Genomic DNA, 18,866 nt, shown 5'->3' with positions numbered 1-18,866 from the left:
AGGCTTCTGGCTCCCCGAGGGGCCAGGCAGGGGCGGCCCCCTCCCCCTTACCTCTGCCCAGGCCCCCCCACCCCAACCAGCCCTGGCAGACAGGGCAGGGGAGGCCACCTACCTGGCCTTCTGCGTCCGGTTCCCGGCCAAGGCGGGGAGGCTGGCGCTGGCGTTGGGAAAGGGGGCCTCGGAGGAGGTGTTGGCCAGCCTGTCACTGCTCAGCTCCAGGTAGGACCCATTGAGCAGGTAAGCTCCGGCCCCCTCGCTCTCCTCGTAGTCCAGGTAGAGGCTCTCGGCTGGGGAGCCCCTCGGGGCACCCTGGGAGAAGATGCTGTTGACGGTCTCGTTGAGGGAGAGCTCCCTGGAGTCGGAGCCTGCGCCCAGCAGCTGATCAGAGATGGCGTTGGCCGACAGCAGCTCCTGGGAGGCGAAACGGGCGTCGGCCTCTCGGTCGTCCGGGTCTCCCACCAGAGCAGTCAGGGTGGCGTTACCGTCTACGGGGGAGACGAGTGCTCAACCTCCCATGATCCCTCATGTGGGGCAAGGGTTGCCCTGGTTGCGGGGGGATGGGGGGGGCAGGTAGTGCAGACCAGGGTCGGGGGGGCGGGGCTGCAGCAAAGACCCGATCCAGGAAGCACCCAGAGGCAGGTTTCCACCCCGTGAGAGGACCCAGATCGTCCAGCGGAGGCCCGCAAACCAACCCAGACAAGCTCTCGTTGGGGAACCTGCTTGAGCTCAGCAGGGGCGTTGAATAGGGTCTCCCCAAATGCATGCCTGCCCCACAACTACAGAATGTGAGCTTCTGTAGAAATGAGATCTTTACAGACTACAGAGCTCCAGAGCAGATCACTACAGGTTTAGAGTGGGTTCTAACAGCAATGCCCCTGTCCTTAGAAGAACACGGGGAGACACACGGACACAGAGGAGAAGCCGGCTGAAGACAGAATCTGTGCATTTCTGTGGCTTTATGGCCCCAGCTTGCAGTCGGTTGCCACCACAGCCCCGGGGAACTAACAGTCTCCGAAGTGTTTTCTACCTGAGGACTCCGAGGGTCTCGGAAACATGCCCCCAAGTTAGCAAGCACATTCTTCCCAAGCCCAGTCCACCCTCCGCCCTTGGCAGGAGTGATGGTCGCGGCCAGCCCCCCACAGCCCTCAGGAGCACAGCCCAGCTGCCAGCCTGGGGCTCGGGGACCCCAGTCCACCCCCCAAGTCTCCCCCTGCACCTACTGCCACTTCCCCTGGAGACCGCCCCATGCAGGTCCCCTGCCTGCCCCAAGCCCTCCCCTGGCTCACCCTTAACTCACTCCTGGGCCCTCAGTCCAGGGGTCCCCCCCACCAAGGGCTCGAGGTCCTCCCTGTACCCCTCAGTTGCCCATCACTCCCTTCCAGAGCTCTCGCCGCACCTTGCTGCATTGTCTGTCTGTCTGTCTCCACCAAGTGGTCAAGAGCACAGGCTATAGGGTCTGACCCTCTGGGATTTGCCCCCAGCAGATGGGGATGGCGTGACTTGGGCAAGACCCCTCCCTAGGGCTCAGTCCCCGCTTCCATCAAGTGGAGATAGCCTTACCCGCCTCGAAGGAGCTGTGTGGGGGGGCACCCCTGCCCCGCAGCCCGCGCGTGACCAGCACCGCCGCCGCCCTCTTCTGCGGGCTGCGGGCTCTGAAGACCCTTCACCCGAGGGCCCTCTCCCTAGGAGCCCCCCCGCCCCGCCCCTCCTCCTGGTTACCTCGGAAGCCCTTGCCCCTGGGGGGCCCCTCGCAGGCCCTGCCGCTGGCCTGCGCGCACACCTCGTTGCTCTCCTGGCCTCTGCTCAGACCCAGCTCGATCCCCGGGCCCCGGTGGCCAAACAGGCGGTTGTCCAGGCCCAGCCGCTCCGAGGAGGCCTGGCCGAAGAGGGAGGCGTTGTGCTGCAGGAAGCCTGCCAGCCCGGCCCCGTCCAGCTCCTGGCTCTCTGCGCTGTCAGAGGTGGGATCCGAGAAGCTGTAGTAGATGGGCTGGAGGCGGTGGGTGTGCGGCGGCTGCAGCAGCGTGTACTCGAAGGTGATGGAGGGGCTCTTGCCATTTTGATTCCACACCTGGGGGCGGCAGGAGAAGACGTGGGACCCAGGCCCCTCCCCACCCCAGCCCCTTCCCCACCAGCCTGGAGCAACTGCTCAGCCCGCCGCCCATGAGCCCCTTGAGGATAGGAGACTCTGGTCCCAGAGCTGCCGAGGGTTCCCAGCCACGCACAGGCCCACAGCTGAGTCTTTCCTGGGGACTCCTCCTTGCCTGGAGGACGCTGCCTCGCCCGCCCACTTAGCGCCACGAGCAGCCCGTGGCCAAAGACGGGTGAACACAGCCCGGGACCAGCGGACAAAGCCCAGGCACAGGCAGTCAAAGGCGCACGGGTAGCAGAAGTGTTTGTAAGGTAATAAAGCCAGTGAAAACCCAGCCTGCGTTTTACCATCACCACGTGCCGGCGGTCCTAAGCAGTAAGACTGGATGTCCCCACCACCTGCCCCCTGGCCGCGCGCAAGGGCCAAGGCCCAGGCCCCGGAGGGCCCCCAGCATCACAGCTGGTGGGGGAGGTGCTGAGGCTTCTGTTGCGACTGCATCACCACCAGCATCTCCCCGGCCTGTCCAGCTCCCACCCCCACCCCCCGAGGGCTCGCCTGGTCTAAGTCAGCTGGTGTCAGAAGCCCCAGGAAGTGGGCTCTCAAATAGGAGTTTAGTGTGGGGTTCCCCGCCATCGGGGGTGATTCCCTGGCGGTGCACAGACCCCTAAGATCCCCCCCACATGGGGGGCTGGGGAGGATACAAGAGGAATGAAATGTGCTTTGGGTGCCATGTCTCAGGTGTTGGGAGTTGGCTTGAGAAAATATAAGAGTCCATGGAGAAAGACAGTGGAAGGCTAGGGTGACGTCACCACCTAACCCGCAACCTAAGGCCGAGCCAGAGGGCCTCCTCGGTGTCGCATGGAGACACGCACGTCCCCCGGTAGGACTAGAAAGTGTACCGGAGGCCAGAGAACCAGGCTGGCTTCTCCACCTCACCAAGAGCCTGACCCGGGGAAGACTTGGAGCATGGGGATCTCAGTGAATCTGCTTGAAAATTTTGAAATCTCAGATTCCCCTGAATCTCAGGGCCTGGAAAGCGGTCGTTCCACCCCTGCGACAGCCAGCCCCCAGCCCTCGCCGGAAGATGGCACAGAGGTCTCTGCCTTCAAAACCCCACCAGCCTCCCTCAGGGCCGTGCCCGCCTCCTCCCTGGACCACCCGGCTGGGGGCTCACGCTCAGACCCCTTTTCATCTGCTCAGGGTGGCCATGACGCTGCTCAGGGGAGAGGGGCAATCTGTCACGGGCCTGCGGGACCAGCTGCCGGGGGCAGCAGAAGCTGAGGCTGAGTGAGGCCTCAGGAGGAGTCTCCCAGGGGAGCCCTTGTTCAGGATGAGGGAGGACCCACACTGGCAAGAACCCCAGGAGGAGGTCAGGCCGACACTGAGGGAACGATCCACTCTGGGACCACCGCAGCAGACGGCGAAAGAGTGAGCGCCGGGCGACTATTTTCTGTAGGATCGCCTGGAGGACACGCCGTCTGCCGCCGTGAAAGGAAGTGTGACGGCGAAGAGCCACCAGCACCACTCAGAGGGGCACCCGAGGGCTGGTGTCGGGGGTCCTCGTGGGCCGCGGCTGGTGGCCAGAGGTGCTGCTGCGTCTGCTCTCCAGGACAGTCAGAACAAGGGGGCTCAAGTACCGTGATGAGCCGGAAGGTTGCCACGGTAGCCAGGGACACATCTGGACACAGCTGATAGAACAAAGAACGCCCTGGGGACAGATGCGTGGGCCCAGAAAGGTGCATCTCCATCCATCCGATCAGAAGAAATCAAGGGTGGATACGCACGGGGCAGAGGCAGCTGCCACATTAAAGTATCCACCCCTGCTCTATCTCCTGGATCACTTTTTAGACCCGGAATCCACTGAAGGATGGAACGGCCAAGTCCCCAGGAAGAAGGCTCCCCCAGTTCTTTCCCACAAAAACTCACAGCTATTTACGTGGTGAACTGCTCAGTGGAGAAACAGACACCGTGGAACCTGGGTCCACGTGGTCCTCGTTGACCAGGGACCCAAAGCATCATTACTACCTCCCGTTACTGTGAGAACACGTGGGTGACAGCTAATGGCCCCAAGATAACCCTGGTCTGATCCAGAGTCCGTCCACTGTATCCAAGGCTCACCCAGCCCCCAAACGCATACTTGGGAGTTGGCTGAACTCTCATGTTGGCTCCCTGACCTGGGAGCGAGTAGCTATACCATAATTGGGAAGCCTGTGAACCTGAGTCCCAACCTCATCCAAGAGGGTAAATCAGAAACCACATCACATCCTTGGGGAAAACAGAGAGATCGGTGCTGCTCAAAGACCTCAAGGATGCGCGGGTGCTGACCCCATCAAGGCCCCCATTTAATTCAACAGTTTGACCCCAACGGAAGCAAGACAGAGCCAGGAGGGTGAAGGTGGACTGCCACAAACTCAGCCCAGCAATAGCCTCACCTGCAGCTCTGGGACCGACATGGCGGCTTTTCTAGAGCAGATTAATGCTCCCTCTAGCTGACCGTGTGTGGCCATCCGTCTGGCACATTCTCGTCTGCCCCTTCGTGTGTGTGGCTCTGCTCCAGGGCCACCCTGACTCACCCACTCCCTGTCACAACACAGGACAAAGGGGTCTGAACCATCCCACTCTACATGACCTTGATCCTCTAGGTTGACAACATCATGTTTATCAGATGAGTACTCCAGATGCTCGGAGATTAACCACTGGGAAGACTGGCCCCAAGTCAGTGAAAATCTCCGGGTCCAATCATCAAGGGCAGGAAAGGACCTCTCCTTGAAAATAAAGGGGAAATGACCACATCTCACGCTCCCCCATCATGAAGAATTTTGGACACAACATATTCCATGTCTGGGAGTACTGGTCCAGTCCATACACAGGATTTGCTTTGACTGGGGTCCTGAGGGGGAAGGGCTCTGCAGGAGATCCAGGTGGTGGTGCATACATCCTGCCACCTGGGCCATAGTACCCAGCAGCCCTTGCAGTAACAGAGGAGTCTGTAGTGGAGAAAGATGGACTGCGGAGTTCCTTCCAACCTTAGCTGAGAAAATGATGATGTAGACCCTAGCGTTCTAGAGAAAGGCCATATCACCTAAAACAAATAGATGTGCTTTGGGAAAAGCTCCTGGCAGGCTACAAGGCCCTTTGACCACAGACCATCAAGTGACCAGAGCTGGACAACGTAACACAAGGCCCCACAGCTCCGTTAAGTTCCGGGGTTGGGAGGGCCCAGCAGCAGTCCAGGCTAGAGCGACAGAAAGCTGGTCAGCAGGTGACCCAACTGCCATCATCCACGACTCTTGCACCAGCCTCCTGTCTTAGCTCATGGCTATGGCGGCGTAGGGTACCCTTCTGACAAAGTCAGAGAGGAGGACAATGGCCAGACTTGACGCGAAATCAGGTCAGCTTGGTCTGGGGGTGCAAGCTGAAAATGAGCTCTGCTCCGGAGCGACCCTGCAAAGTTGCTGTGAAAGAAAACCCTCCCAGTCAGCTTCAGGCAGTGCGTGCAAGGTGGTCACCCAATTTGTGAGGAAGGCAGGGTGGCCCTAGGTAAGAATAAATGCTGACTCATGGACAGTGCAATTGGCTTGGCTGTTGGTCAGGCGCCTGGATGGAAAAGATTTTAAGATCAGGGAGGAGGTGGTCTGGAGAAGGCGCGCCTGGGTGGATGCGGGGAAGAGGGTCTCTGGTTCATCTGTTAGTCCCCTCGGGGCAGCCCCCACCCCGGGAGGGCCCGAAACAACCAGGCAGGAGACAGAAGGGGTTTGCTGGCTGACACGGGCCAGCCTGTGGCATCAGCCAGGCGGGCGGGCTCCGTTCCCGCCATCTCCCTCAGTGTCCATGAAGGCCGGCAGGCCTCCGAGAGCCTCAGAACTGCCTCTGAGCACCCCCTGATCTCACTGACAGTTCCGCTACACTTCCAGAGCCGGGCACGAGGTGGCAGTGACCTTCATTTCCGGACAGGAGCCCTGGGGAGAGTCCTGGCAAGCTGGGCCTAAAGGCTGCACTCTCCTGCCCTCTGTTCGGGCCCCCACCCTGCTACCAAGCCGTGAGCATCCCGGGGCCAGCATCGGGGGATGGCTGTGACAAGCTCTGCCGTGTCCTTGGCGCTGAGGGTCTGGGGAGGGGAGGCGAGGACCACACAGGTGAGAGGGTGAGCGAGCGAATGGGCCAATGAATTCATAAGTCACTGGGAGGCCAGTGAAGGAACTCAAGTCTGAGTGAGGGCTGGGATGAGGGCGTGAATTAGCGAGTGACCGGGGGAGCGAAGGAACCACCCCAGGTGCGCACCATGACGTTCAGGCCCTGGTTGGTGGGCCCCTGTGCCACGATGTACTCGATGCCCGTCTCGTACACGTCCATGGGCCGCCGGTACTTGACCACGGTTCCGGCGATGTTGAAGTTCTTGGGGCTGTCCACCTTGAAGTTGCCGTTGAAGAAGAAGTAGCCGGCTTCATCTGCAAGAGCTGAAACACCACAGCTGCCCAGTCACGTGTGCCAGGGTTGGGGGTGCAGGGAGGGGGCTGAAGGGCCAGGAGGAGCGGGACCCCATGCTCGGGCTCTCTGGTTAGCCTGGCCCTGTGACCCCCAAACCCTCAAAGCCGGGAACCTCCATGTGGTGTGGGAGTGGCAGGCTCTGTCTGCCACAGCATGTGGCCCTGGCCGGGGAGACGTGAGTCCTCATTCCTAACCAGCCTAAAATAAACAAGGGCTTGTCTAGATGACCCAAGGGTGGCTGGCCCAGGGCCCGCTTGGTCCTGCCATTCTGGTGGCCTCGGAAGGGCCTGGGGATGCAGGGCGATGAGGAGCGTCAGGACCGAGCGGCCAGATCTAGACACACGCTGGACCACAGGTGTCACCCAGGTTGGGGCCAGGCCACCAGCCCGGCTCTGCTAGAGATTCCCTGTGAGCCGGGGGGACTCACCACTCTCAGCTTCCCGCCCCGACGGGGCCCACGCTGAGAGACAGCAGCCCTGTCCCAGTGTCCCCTGCAGGCCCTACCAGACCACCCCAGGCAGACCGGCCCGGTGCTCTTGCTGGGAGCGTGAAACTCTGCCAGGCTGGGAGACCTGGCTGCCCCTTCTCCCAGGCAGAGCTCCCAGTCAGCCTCTCTCTGAGGCAGGGTGTGGTGGACACTTGGAACCGAGGACCTCGGAAGGACGTCTGCTCCTGGAACTGGAACCCCCACCCCCACCAAACACCCCTGGCAACAGGCTGGAACGTCTGCCCGGAGCCGGGCGGCTGGCCCTCCCCAGGGGCCTCGGGGCTGGCGGGGGTGGGGGGCTCCACCTCGGGGACACCGTCTCTTCCAGAGGATGTCCCGTTCCAGGAACTGGCCTGAGGCGGGGAAGAGCTTAGTTTCCAAAGCTCCTGATGCAACACGCACGGCGGAGCCCGGCAGTTAATTTATTATCAGACACAGCGAGCAGCCTCCGCCCGCTGGAAGAGCACCCTCCGTGCAGCACCATCAAAAACAACGGGGCAAGAGCATGGGCCGGGCGAGGGGACCCGCGGGGCCGGGCTTGCGCACGGGGTTAAATCCCCGGCCCGCGTCCAAAACCCGCTTCCTGACAGTAATGACCTTCCTTCCTGCGGCTTCCCCGGCGCTCCGGGCCGCCCTCGGTATTTCCACGCGTCTGTTTCAAGAACGATGTCTTTGCAGCCAGCTCTGGGAACACGGTGTTTCCTGGCCTCGCCACCCTCCCCCGCGGGCCACAGAGCAACCGGCCTGGCAGAGGCCGGGCTCCCGCTCGGGTCCGGGGCTTGGGCCTGGAGCCTGCAGACCTGCCGGGTCAGCGGCTGGCGCTCAGGGGCCCAGACCCTGGGGCTGACAGCCTGTGCAGGGTTCAACCCGGGGACCTTTAGCAAACAGCCCACCCCCATGCCAGCACTCCCTAGGAAGGGTGGCTGCACCCTGCCAGCCCTGGCCCCCGAGAAGATGCCTCCAGAGGCAGGGAGGTGCATCAGGCTTCGGGGACAGCTTGCCTGCCTGGGTCCCTGGCCTGCCTGGCTGAGATCAGTTGTCAGTACCTATCCTCCTCGGCCAGAAAGGGCTCCCCAGGGGTACAGACAAGGTGCATGGCCCCACCAACCTCCAGCCGCACAGGGAGCCCTTCCAGACATGGTCACCCAGGTGGGCCTCACTGCCTTGGCCACCACGCAACTTACTCCAGAATCCTCAAGTCAGAGACCCCACCTGAGTCCGGCTCCCCACCAGAATGGCCAGTGGCCAGAACATCAACTCCAGGCCCCAGATGGGAGCTTGCATCCCACCCCTGCTTCTTGTCACCCTTGGCTTCCGACTGGCTGCCCACTTCCATCCTGCTCTGCCTCAACCTTCTCACCCCCGGACTGTCAGTCCTCAGACCCTGGGGCAGGACGGGGGTTCAGAGATGCCGCCTCTGGCACCTCCAGTTCTCTCCCATGCCAGGCTGCCCGGAGACGGGGCGCTCACTACCTGAGTCACAGCCCCCTCTTGAGTCAAGCTGCCCGGAGTGTGAGGTCTTTCCACACCTGGGACGAGGTCAGCCTCCGATGACTCCCCAGCCCCCACCCCATAGACACTTACACACAGGCAGAGTTGCGGCTTCCAGGGCCACCGCTCTCCTGCAAGGTCAAACGCCCCCCATTCACCCACCACCCCTACATCTCACCCCCTGTAAATCCGCAAGCCCGGCGAGCCTCCCGGGCCCCACATACACACCCAGCACGTCCGCAGACTTCTTCCGCTCCACGATCTGGATGTCTCGGGCGCCAGCCGGGATGTGGGTGACCAGAGAGTAACCTGGGGGAGAGGACAGCGGTGAGCCGTGGGTCGGCCGTGACCGGTGCCTCTCGAGAGGAAAGGCAGCTCTGGATGGCGGTCACCACCCTCTTGCACTCCTGGTGGGCGAGAGGCAGTGTCTCAGGGCAGCCCCGTCCCCACCCAAGAGCTGCACCCAGGCCCCCAAGGGGCGAGTGCACAGCGCTGTGGGAACCCCCTATGAGTCTGGAGAGCTGACCAGCCTCCCCAGCACGGCCTGAGCGGTACTGGATTCCAAGACACTTTCCTATCGAGGCCATGGGTGCCACGCCCAAGTACCTGCCCTGTTCCTCCCGAGGGATGCCACAGGCCCCGCAGGTCATAGATCGGCCAGAGTCAAATGTCCTGGGTCCTGCTCTGCTGCTATCACCAACGTGGCTCTGGGCAAGCTGCTGGAGCCTCGGGCCTCCATGTTCTCATCCACACACAGGGATGACGGCCCCCACGCTCGGTGATGGAGGAGATTCTGGGTAGCTCAGAGTCTGACCCTGAGGATGCTCTCATTATTATTATTTTAGAAACCCACACTGTCATAACATCGCACTGATTTTACAGGCTTGCTACATTAGAAATGTAGGTGAGGGAGCACGCGGCCCCAGCTCGGGGCCTGTCATCAAAGGCCCCAGCAGGTGAGGAGGCAACCACGGAGATTCCCACAGAGCCCCCTACAAAGGGACCAAGGGTTTTGGGGGCAGGGTCTGAGGAAGGGGGTGCTGCTGGAAGGTGGTAGAGGGTTCGCTGCGGAGAAGGAGGGGAGATTTTTAAAGCCTTAAGAATGAAAAGCCTTCCAGGAGAAGATGGTGAGAAAGTTCTGGAATCAGGTTTGCTGGGGCCGACCCTCAGGTCACCTGAGGAACATGTGGGCCCCCCGGCAGATGAGACGCTTCTACAGGCTGCTTCCCTTCACGGGCACCTGAAGACCCTGAGCTTGTCCTTCCAGCCAGCAGGGTGCCCCTAAACGCTTCACTACTGGCCCTCTTGGTGGGGGCGCAGGTGCTGTGACCTGCAGTGCTGGCCTGATTCCGGGGTGCAAACACTTCCTGTCGCAGTGGCCAATTTCAAACTGCCAACCGGTGTCGCTGGGTGCAGGGCTGGGGAAAGGGACACAGTCATCTACCTGCTGCCCTAGTACTTCCGGCTGCCACAGACTCAGCAATAACTCTCGAGGTAAAACGATTAGGAAGTGAGGACCGCGCTTGTTCAGTCGCTCAGTCGTGTCTGACTCTTTGCAACCCCATGGACTGCAGCATGCCAGGCTTCCCTGTCCTTCACCATCTCCTGGAGTTTGCTTAAATTCACATCCACTGAGTCAGGGACACCATCCAACCATCTCATCCTCTGCTGTCGCCTTCCCCCCGACCCTCAATCTTTCCCAGCATCAGGGTCTTCTTCCAGTGACTTGGCTTTTTGCATCAGGAGACCAACATATTAGAGATTTAGCTCAGCATCAGTCCTTCCAGTGAATACTTAGGGTTGATTTTCTTTAGGATTAACTGGTTGACTTTGCTTAAATATCTCTTATTTAAATGAAGGTTTGTGCATCGTTGCTTAGTCGTGTCTGACTCTCTGTGACCCCGTGGACTGTAGCCTGCCAGGCTCCTCTGTCCATGGGATTCTTCAGGCAAGAATACTGGAGTGGCTAGCCATTGAAGGTCTACATATCAGTTCAGTCAGTTCAGTCACTCAGTCGTGTCTGACTCTTTGTGACCCCATGGACTGCAGCACACCAGGCCTCCCTGTCCATCACCAACTCCCAGACTTTACTCAAACTCATGTCCATCGAGTCAGTGAGGCCATCCAACCATCTCATCTTCTGTCATCCCCTTTTCTGCTGCCTTCAATCTTTCCCAGCATCAGGGTCTTTTCCAATGAGTCAGCTCTTTGCATCCAGTGGCCAAAAAATTTGGAGTTTCAGCTTCATCATCAGTCCTTCCAATTAATATTCAGGACTGATCTCCTTTAGGATGGACTGGTTGGATCTCCCTGCAGTCCAAGGGACTCTCAAGAATCTTCTCCAACACCACAGTTCAAAAGCATCAATTCTTCGGTGTTCAGCTTTCTCTACAGTCCAACTTTCACATCCATACATGACCACTGGAAAAAACCATAGCCTTGACTAGACGGACCTTTGTTGTCAAAGTAATGCTTCTGCTTTTTAATATGCTGTCTAGGTTGCTCATAACTTTTCTTCCAAGGAGTAAGCGTCTTTTAATTTCATAGCTGAAATCACCATCTGCAGTGATTTTGGAGCCCCAAAAAATAAAGTCTGCCACTGTTTCCACTGTTTCTCCATCTATTTACCATGAAGTGATGGGACCGGACTCCATGATCTTCATTTACATATACTTATTTTTAAATTAGCGACCAGCTCACAAGATTCTTCCCCGTGGTTACCATGCACACGTCTACCAGGGGACCATGTGCGTCAGTTCTTAGGACCTCAGACCCGGGATCACGCTGTCTGGGTTCAGACCCAAGTCTGCTCTTTTGGCTGGGTGGCCTTAACCTGGTTTCGTAGCCTCTCTGCTTCCACACCTGTAACATGACAGCAGTGTGGGCCTGCCCAGAGGAGCTGCTGTGAGGTGGGAGCGGGGCAGGCTTGCTGCGCATGGCTCTGTGCACAGAAGGCACTTGGAAGAAATGTGTGGGACTGGCTCCGTGTCAGCCCCCAGGCCCCCAGGCTGAGAGCTCCGTGCAGGCACGGGCCCCCGTACCCTCTAGCTCCCGGCACACAGGTGGTGCTCAGATGAGACCACTGCCCGAATGCTGCCTCTGCTGTGTCCACACCCCGGGACCTGGCAGAAGGTCCTGCAGGCAGGTGTGTGCAAGGAAGGGAGGAAGCACACGACGTCTTTGCCCACACTCCTTCCAAAGTGAGCCCTGCAGAGAAAGTGGCCTGTGCTCACTGTACCTGTCAGGCATTATTCAGAGCCCTGTCCAGCTGGGCCTCCGCTAAGACACCTCTCCTTTTCTTACCCTGACCCTCCTCAGTCGGCGTGTTCATCCCTGGGTCCCACATCCAAGCTCTAACACTAACTCCGAAATTATACATCTGCTCCGCCTCCAGGAGAGGCACGGTCCCAACAGCCAGGTCCTTGGGGGCTCTCCAGGGGTTGGTTCCAGTCCAGACGTGCCTTGCCTCTGTGGGGGACTTCAAGTAGGCAGTTCCCACCCTGCACCTCAGTTTCCCCATCTGCTAAATGGGTTTTGAGCTGCCCTGCCTCTCCCAGTCCAGAGGCTGTGATAACCCAGTTTAATCCCACAGCATTAACCGAGACCCAAGAATGCCTCCAGTTTAACCCCGAATATTATAAGCGACATCCCTCCAAAAGCGTCAAGTCCCAGCACATGCACGGACCCCCTGTCGGCCCAGCCCGTAGACCCCAGAGCTGGGTGCTCCGGTGAGGCCGCTGACAAGCCGCGGCCTGGGAAAGAGAGGGGCCGGCTCTGCGCTGGGTCGGCCAGGCCGGTGGGACCCAGTGCGTCCTTTCAGCCCTGGAGACTTGGGTCTGAGAGCTCAGCCCCCAGAATCCATGTGCCCAGGCCCCACCCTCAGGTCAGCGGCGAGGACTGAACGCGTGCCTCAGTTTCCCCCTGTTACGAGCGGGGCTAATACCTCCTTGTAGGCTGTGCTGAGTTGGAGGGGGTTCCCCAGCCCCGTGCGTACCAGGGCACCTGGGATCCAGGGGTGCGAACACAGAGCTGCTCTCAGTCCTGTCCCCAAGGGGTCCTTCCAGAGCTGCTGGGCCAGCCCCGCCAGGCCTGGGCAGAGGATCGGGGGGGCGGGGGCCAGGAGGGGAAGAACCCTGCACGGTCACTCGGCGGCCACAGGCAGGCTGCCGCAGGCCCTGGACCCAGGGCGCCAGAGGCTCTTACCCAGGTGGGTGTTCCCTTTGCGGTAGTTGCCCGTCACGTGGGTGCAGCTGCTCCCGTCGCCCTGGCAGACGCCGCACTTGTCCAGCGTGTGCGTGGAGAAGAGAACCCCGTCACAGCCGATGGGCTGCAGGAAGGGAGGCGGAGAGGCTGCTGGGAGGGCGCCGAGGTGAGACCCCGGGGCCGCCACTGCCTGGGCGACGGGGTGGGCGGCGGGCGCGAGGGCACCGGTGCTTGCTTCTGCTACAGTGTTGAACAACCTCACATTTTCCAGACACGCAGACCCCGCGCAGGTCGGCGAGCTTGCAGGACGTGCCGTCGCGGGCGGGCACCATGAGCTGCCGCTGGCCATCCACGGTGGTGCAGTGCAGGTCACATGGCTTGCTGGAGATGTGCACGTAGTCGTCTGCGGGGAGACGGGGGTCTCAGGGCGCTGCAGGGCCGGAGTCAGGGACCCGATGGAGACAGCCCTCTGTCCACGGCACAGAGGGGGACACTGAGACCTGGAGAGTGGAAGGGACTTTGCCCAGGGCCTCAGGGGTAGAAATGGGGACTGAGATGCACGTGATCTGGCCCAGAGTCCAGCCTCTGCTGCCCTGTGAGTAGTGGGCAGCATTCCCTCTGCAGGAGGTCTGAGCCGACTTGGTGGCCCCAGGCTGCTAGTCCTGGGGACCCTGCACCTCCTCCGTGAGCAGGAGAAGACAAGTCCGGTACACTGTTGCCTAAACTCCTGGGAACCTTCGACAAGATCCCCACCTCCCTCTCGGCCTGTTTCCCCAACTGCCCACCCGCTGGACAAGGGCACTCCCTCCCGTGGTCCCCAGGGGCTGGCCACAGGGCTGGATCCCTGCGGAACAGGCCCCTGCTGGGTGGCCCAGGGCTGAGGTACCCGGATAGAGTGGCTTCCACTGGTGCCTGCGCCCGTTGTACACGCGGGAGTTGAAGGAGATGCACTGCTCCTCGCGGAAGCTCCTCCCGTCCGGCGGACACTCCTGGGAGCAAGAGGCAGGGAAGGCGGCTCTGGGAGGAACTCGGCCCGACAAAGGCATTTTTGTCCAGGCTGGGCAGGAAGTGGCTGCAGCCGGCACGGCTGTGCCAGGGCCGAGGCCCGCGGGGTGGCCTCTCCTCCCCACTCTCAATCTGTCAGGCTCTCTGGAAGGAGGGCGGGGGCACCGGGCCTCCAGGCCCACGTGTGCTGACCCTCCCGCTGCTGCGGGCTGGATCCCGTCACCCCCCACCACCCTGGCCGTCTCCCCCGCTGCCCATGGAGCTGCGGGGACACCAGCCTGGCCTGTGCTCTCCCTGCCTCCTGTGGAAAGGGGCCCATCTGCGTGTCTGCAGCCACAGCCACGGGGCCCGGGACATGGGCATTGACTGAATGGGCTTGACTTCGTGGAAGAGGAGCCCAAGGAGGCCAGAAGCCCAACTGGCCAAGTGTCCCTCCTGTGCTCGAGTCTGGAGGGCAGCTGACCCATGAGGCTGACCCAGAAGCCAGTCTGCTCACTTCCACCGACCCCTGAACTCCCACACGTGCACACAGACACAAGGACACACAAGGTCACCTGTCTGCCCCCCCCACCCCGCCCTGGGGGTGGGGTTCAGACTGGCTCGGGCCCCATCATCGTGAAATGCCTGGAGGCCAAGCCAGAGTGGTTGCTTCCAGCCAGCCCGGCCCAGCCACCTTGCTGCAGAGCGAGGTTAACAGAGAAGGTTCGGGGGCTGAGTGCGTGGGCACGGAGGGGGTACGTGGGGGCTGCAGCCGGAACGGGGCCGCCTATGACATCAAGCCTCCCTGGGAACACGGTTCACCCTGGGTGTAGGGGGGCACAGGTGGCCAGAGATCTCAAACCCTGAGGTCACATGAGAGCTCTGCCAGCAGAAGCGGGTCCTTCCCGCTCAGATGCCCGCAGCCCGTAGTGGGCACCAGGGACTTGACTTGAGGCAGGGAGTGGAATTCTGAGCCTGGGGACCCCCACCCCCACTTCTGTTCCTTGGGATGCAGGGGGCAGGCCCAGGACAGAGTATCCACAGGGCTGGGGCCACCGGGAAGCCGTCTGGAGTCCTGCCTGTGACGGGTTGTGGGGGGTGGGCGGTGGTCCAGCCAGGTGGGCCTCACCTGCACTCTGCATAGCTGGTACCTCTTGGACGTGCCCGTGCAGGTCCGGTTCCCGGCACCTGTGACGGACGTCTTCCTGGAGGGAGGACCCGGGCTGTGAGCTCAGGTCAGGAGTGGCCAGCTGCCATCCTGACCCTGCTCCCAGCCCTCCCCTGGACCGCACCCCCCAGCCCCGAGCCTCTGCGGGCTCCTCTGACCGAGGCCTCCTTCTGCCCCACTCCATCCCCGCTGCTCCAGCAAAGCCTGCTCCTGTCACAGGCACCCCCATAGTTTCAGGGTGCGTCTCAGCCTCTTCCTGGGGGAGGGGCAAGGTCCCGTTCACATCTGAGTCCTCAGCACACAGTGCACAGTCTTAGGCCACAGAATTAGTGATGGCAGAACAGCGTTCACCATGGGCCTGGCCCTCTGCTAAAGAGCGCGCGCACGCGCACACACACACACGGTCTCGCATTCTCAGAAACGTCAGGTGGGCGCGAGCATAATCTCCGCTCCACAAAGAGGAAACTGATACTCAGAGAGGTTAAGTGACTTCCCCAAGGTCACACAGCTAGGAAGTTGCAGACGCAAGATGTGAACACAGGTCTGGCCAGCAGTAACCACCGCACCGTAGGCTTACCCGGTGTTTATTCACCTCGGGTCTTCAGGAGAGAGAAGGCCAGGGTGGGCCTGACCACTCCTGAAAGAGCCCTAGGCAGGTCCTCTTTCCCCAGTGCCCCAGAGAGGGATGAACTGCAGGACACTCTTGCCTGGGACCCGACAGAAGCCGTGTCCCCAAGGGAGGCCAGTGAAAAGACTGACCGGCTCAGCTGGCCTGTGCAGCCTCAACCTGAAGGCCACGTTCAACCCGGGCCCCCCACCCAGCAGCTGCTGCCCGCCTCCCCACCCCGCTCCAGTCCGGGCGGCCACCCCACGGGCCCCGCCTCCCCGCCCCCTGCAGTCCGGGCGGCCAGCCCCACGGGGCCCCGCTTCACACCAGCACCTCTGCTGTAGGCAGTGCCGCTCCTGGGACGTCACCCCAGCCCCGCAGCTGCGGGAACACGCCGTCCATTTGGTCCACTCTCCCCACCAGTAGGCGGTGGCGTCGGGGCCCACCTCCAGGCTGTTGGACGTTGGGCTGTTGTCCTGGGTGAGAGGCCCCACGACGGTTAAAAGGAGGCTGGAGCACCTGGCCAGACGGGCCTGCCGACCCCGTGCCCTGGACGGGAGGACACAGCTCCCTGGGTGGGTTGCTCGAAGCCCCGGCTCAGACCTCCAGGGGGGTCTCCGAGGGACCTCCCAGAGAGCTGAGCACCTCAAGTGCTGCCTAATCTTGAGATCTGGAACCTTCTGGGGGCTTCGTGGGATCCTGATGCCAAACCTAACCATCCTCTCTGGCTCCCAAGTGGCCTGTGGAAAGGTGCCAGCCAGCCTGGGCTCTGCAGGACCCAAATCCACCTGTCCACACGCTACACCCCGGGCCTTCGTGCTGAAGGGGAGCACCCCATCCCCACAGCCCCCAGCCTGCCAGACTGGCAAGGTTGCCGGAGTGGCCAGAGCCCCCGCCACCACCCACCCAGGGGCTGGCCTGACCGGCATGTAAAGCGTGCTCCTGGGAGCAGAGGGTGCCCCCAGGCCCCTGCCCTGCATCTTGCCATGCAGCTCTCGGCGTCAGCCCATCTGGGTGAGGGCCTGTGCTCCCCACTCACCGTGGTCCCTGTGGACGACACGCTCCCAGTCACTAGGGCCACAGCCAGCAGGGGCCAGGCCCATCGTGAAGACTGCCATCTGCCCTCCATCCTAGGAAGCAAGGCCACAGTCACTGCCAGGCCAGGCCCAGCTCCCCTTGCAGGCGGCCAGAGTCTGCTTTGGTGAAAAACCCCCCAGGGGCACCCCCAGTGAGGCCTGAGATTATCTGGGATCTGTTGGTAGTGGCTGCCTGCCAGCCCTGTTGGGTGGGCTCCGTGAATGATTGGAGATGCCTGCCATGGGCTTGAGACCCTAGAATGATGGTGTGCGTGCTAAGCCCATTCCACCAGATCTGAGGGCATTTGGGGACATGGGCCAAGCTTTGACTTGGAATACCTGAGCTCCTTGGAGGATGCCTGGGGAGAAACCCAGGGACACAGATAGGCCCAGGCTTCACCCCCTGGATGAAGGAGCTAAGGATCAGTCTATTACCTCGGCCGCTGGACCTGGCCCGAGCAAGAGCACCCTGGGGTTTTTGTCTGCTTAGCACTTGCTGACCTACACGGGAGAACGATCCTTCCCACCGGCCATGTGGAGCTGCTGGAGTGGGTGTGGGTGCGGACTGTGCCAGGCCCTCCCTGGACACAGCTGCTCCCTGCCTCGGAGGGACCCCAGGCGGCGCAGAGCCCAGGCACCTCTGTCCCCTCCCTCCCAAGAGAAGACACGCAGCTCGCACCTCTGGGTTCTTGGCGTGAGGGTGACCCAGGGCCACCCTGGGGCTGTTCCCTTCCCGAGAAGTCCAGCACCCCCAGCCCAAAACATGGCTTGACCTCCCTGCTACGGTTTAGTCACTCAGTCGTGTCTGACTCCTTGCGGCCCCATGGACTGTAGCCTGCCAGGCTCCTCTGTCCATGGGATTTCCCAGGCAAGAATCCTGGCATGGGTTGCCATTTCCTTCCCCAGGGGATCTTCCCAGACCCAGGATCGAACCCGCGTCTCCTGCACTGGCAGAAGGATCCTTTACCACTGAACCACCGGGAAGCCCATACTTGTCCTCCCTGCCAGGGTTCAAATCAAGGGCTGCCTCCAGCCTCCTGGGCCCTCAGCCTCCCTTCTGTAACCCCTGAGATAGAAGTACCAGCTGGGGGCCCACAGTGACCTCTGGCCAGGGTCTGTCTCAGGTCCTGAGTGTCGCTTGCCAACGGGTTGGAGGAGTTTCGGAAACCCCCAAGCCCACCCCCTCTAGCCCGGAACCAGAGAGGGGAGCCCGTTTGCCCAGAGCCACACAGCATCTATGTGGCCAACTAGCCCCCAGACCCCAGAGCAAACAGGGATAAGTTCCAGGGAAAGATAGCAGAAAGCCCCCGCCACCGGACGCCTGCCAGCCCTGAAAACAGCTCCTCATCTGCCCCCTCTCCTCCATCAAACCCTCACCTCCTCGTGGGCTCAAGCACCTGCAAGTGTCCAGGAGCTACGCCAATGCCAGCCTCGCACCCCAAGAATGTCTCTCTGCCCCAGATGGGGCAGCAGTCCACCCCGGAATTTGGAGCTGAGACCTCGAGATCCGCGACTCCCCAGCCGCCTGCCTGCCTGCCTGCCTGCCCGCCCACCACCCGGGGGCTGCCCCTCCTCCGCAGGCCCCCACCTGCACCCCCACCAGCCCCCCTGCCAGCACGGACCCCCGTCGGCAGTCCCATTGGCTTGTCTGTGGCCCCGGCTCCTGCCGGCAGGCTGAAGACAGGTGCTGAGCCGGCCGCACACTTGGTTTTCATTAAGGCTCCCAGACAGCCGTGGCTGCAGGCCAGGCCCGGCTCACGCGGGATCCAGCCCTCCCTGGGGTCCAAAAACAGCCGCCACCGGCCAGCGGGAGAGGCTTGCCCTGCAAGCGAGGGCTTCGGGCTCAGGGAAGCTACAAGCTGAGGGACCCCCACCCACCGCCCCGGGCTGGGCTCAGAGGGTCTGGACCCCTCCCCAGGAGCCCCTGCTCCTGTTATATAACGGCTCCCCGAGGGGCCAGGGGCTGACCTGCAGACACTGGGGCTGCACCTTCATCCTGGGCGGGCAGCCATGGGAAGGGAAGCCAGAGGCGGGGAGGTGGCCTACCTGGCCGGGCTCGGCAGGGTGTCCTCGCGGGGGAAGGGGCCGCGGCCGCGGGCAGGCTAGCCAGGTGCGCGGTGCAGGGGGAGGCTGGGACGCTGAGGGCCGCAGGCTGTGCCTCTCTCCCTCCTGTCTGCTCCCCCGCCCCCTGGCCGCCTCCCTCCTCCACTTCAAAGCGCACCCACGAGAGGGGGTTCCCAGGGAGGCGCAGCCCAGCGGCGGCCGGGCGGGCG

The 18,866-nt window shown here is 62.0% G+C and overlaps 1 protein-coding gene across 3 annotated transcripts in view; it reads right to left on the bottom strand.

Annotated features, from left to right (window-relative positions):
* The window catches only part of ADAMTSL2 (ADAMTS like 2), a 33,204-nt gene extending 14,476 nt beyond the window's left edge, over positions 1-18,728 (bottom strand). The window contains exons 1-11 of one of the 3 annotated variants that reach the window (XM_024998785.2): positions 18,640-18,728; positions 16,557-16,647; positions 15,851-15,993; positions 14,872-14,947; positions 13,645-13,747; positions 13,016-13,161; positions 12,759-12,882; positions 8,784-8,864; positions 6,371-6,546; positions 1,720-2,068; positions 113-485 (exon numbers count right to left, since the gene is read on the bottom strand). In XM_024998785.2, coding sequence (XP_024854553.1) covers positions 113-485; positions 1,720-2,068; positions 6,371-6,546; positions 8,784-8,864; positions 12,759-12,882; positions 13,016-13,161; positions 13,645-13,747; positions 14,872-14,947; positions 15,851-15,993; positions 16,557-16,646 — 1,661 coding nt within the window. In that variant the 5' untranslated portion in view covers position 16,647; positions 18,640-18,728. Of the gene's footprint in view, positions 1-112; positions 486-1,719; positions 2,069-6,370; positions 6,547-8,783; positions 8,865-12,758; positions 12,883-13,015; positions 13,162-13,644; positions 13,748-14,871; positions 14,948-15,850; positions 15,994-16,556; positions 16,648-18,639 lie in introns of those variants that run through there. The other 2 variants (XM_024998786.2, NM_001205934.3) reach the window with 2 other exon arrangements.
* Positions 18,729-18,866: the final 138 nt, after the last annotated feature.

Source organism: Bos taurus, chromosome 11, assembly GCF_002263795.3.
Source record: "Bos taurus isolate L1 Dominette 01449 registration number 42190680 breed Hereford chromosome 11, ARS-UCD2.0, whole genome shotgun sequence".
Classification (NCBI taxonomy): Eukaryota; Metazoa; Chordata; class Mammalia; order Artiodactyla; family Bovidae; genus Bos; species Bos taurus.
This window is presented reverse-complemented; position numbering and strand designations above follow the sequence as displayed.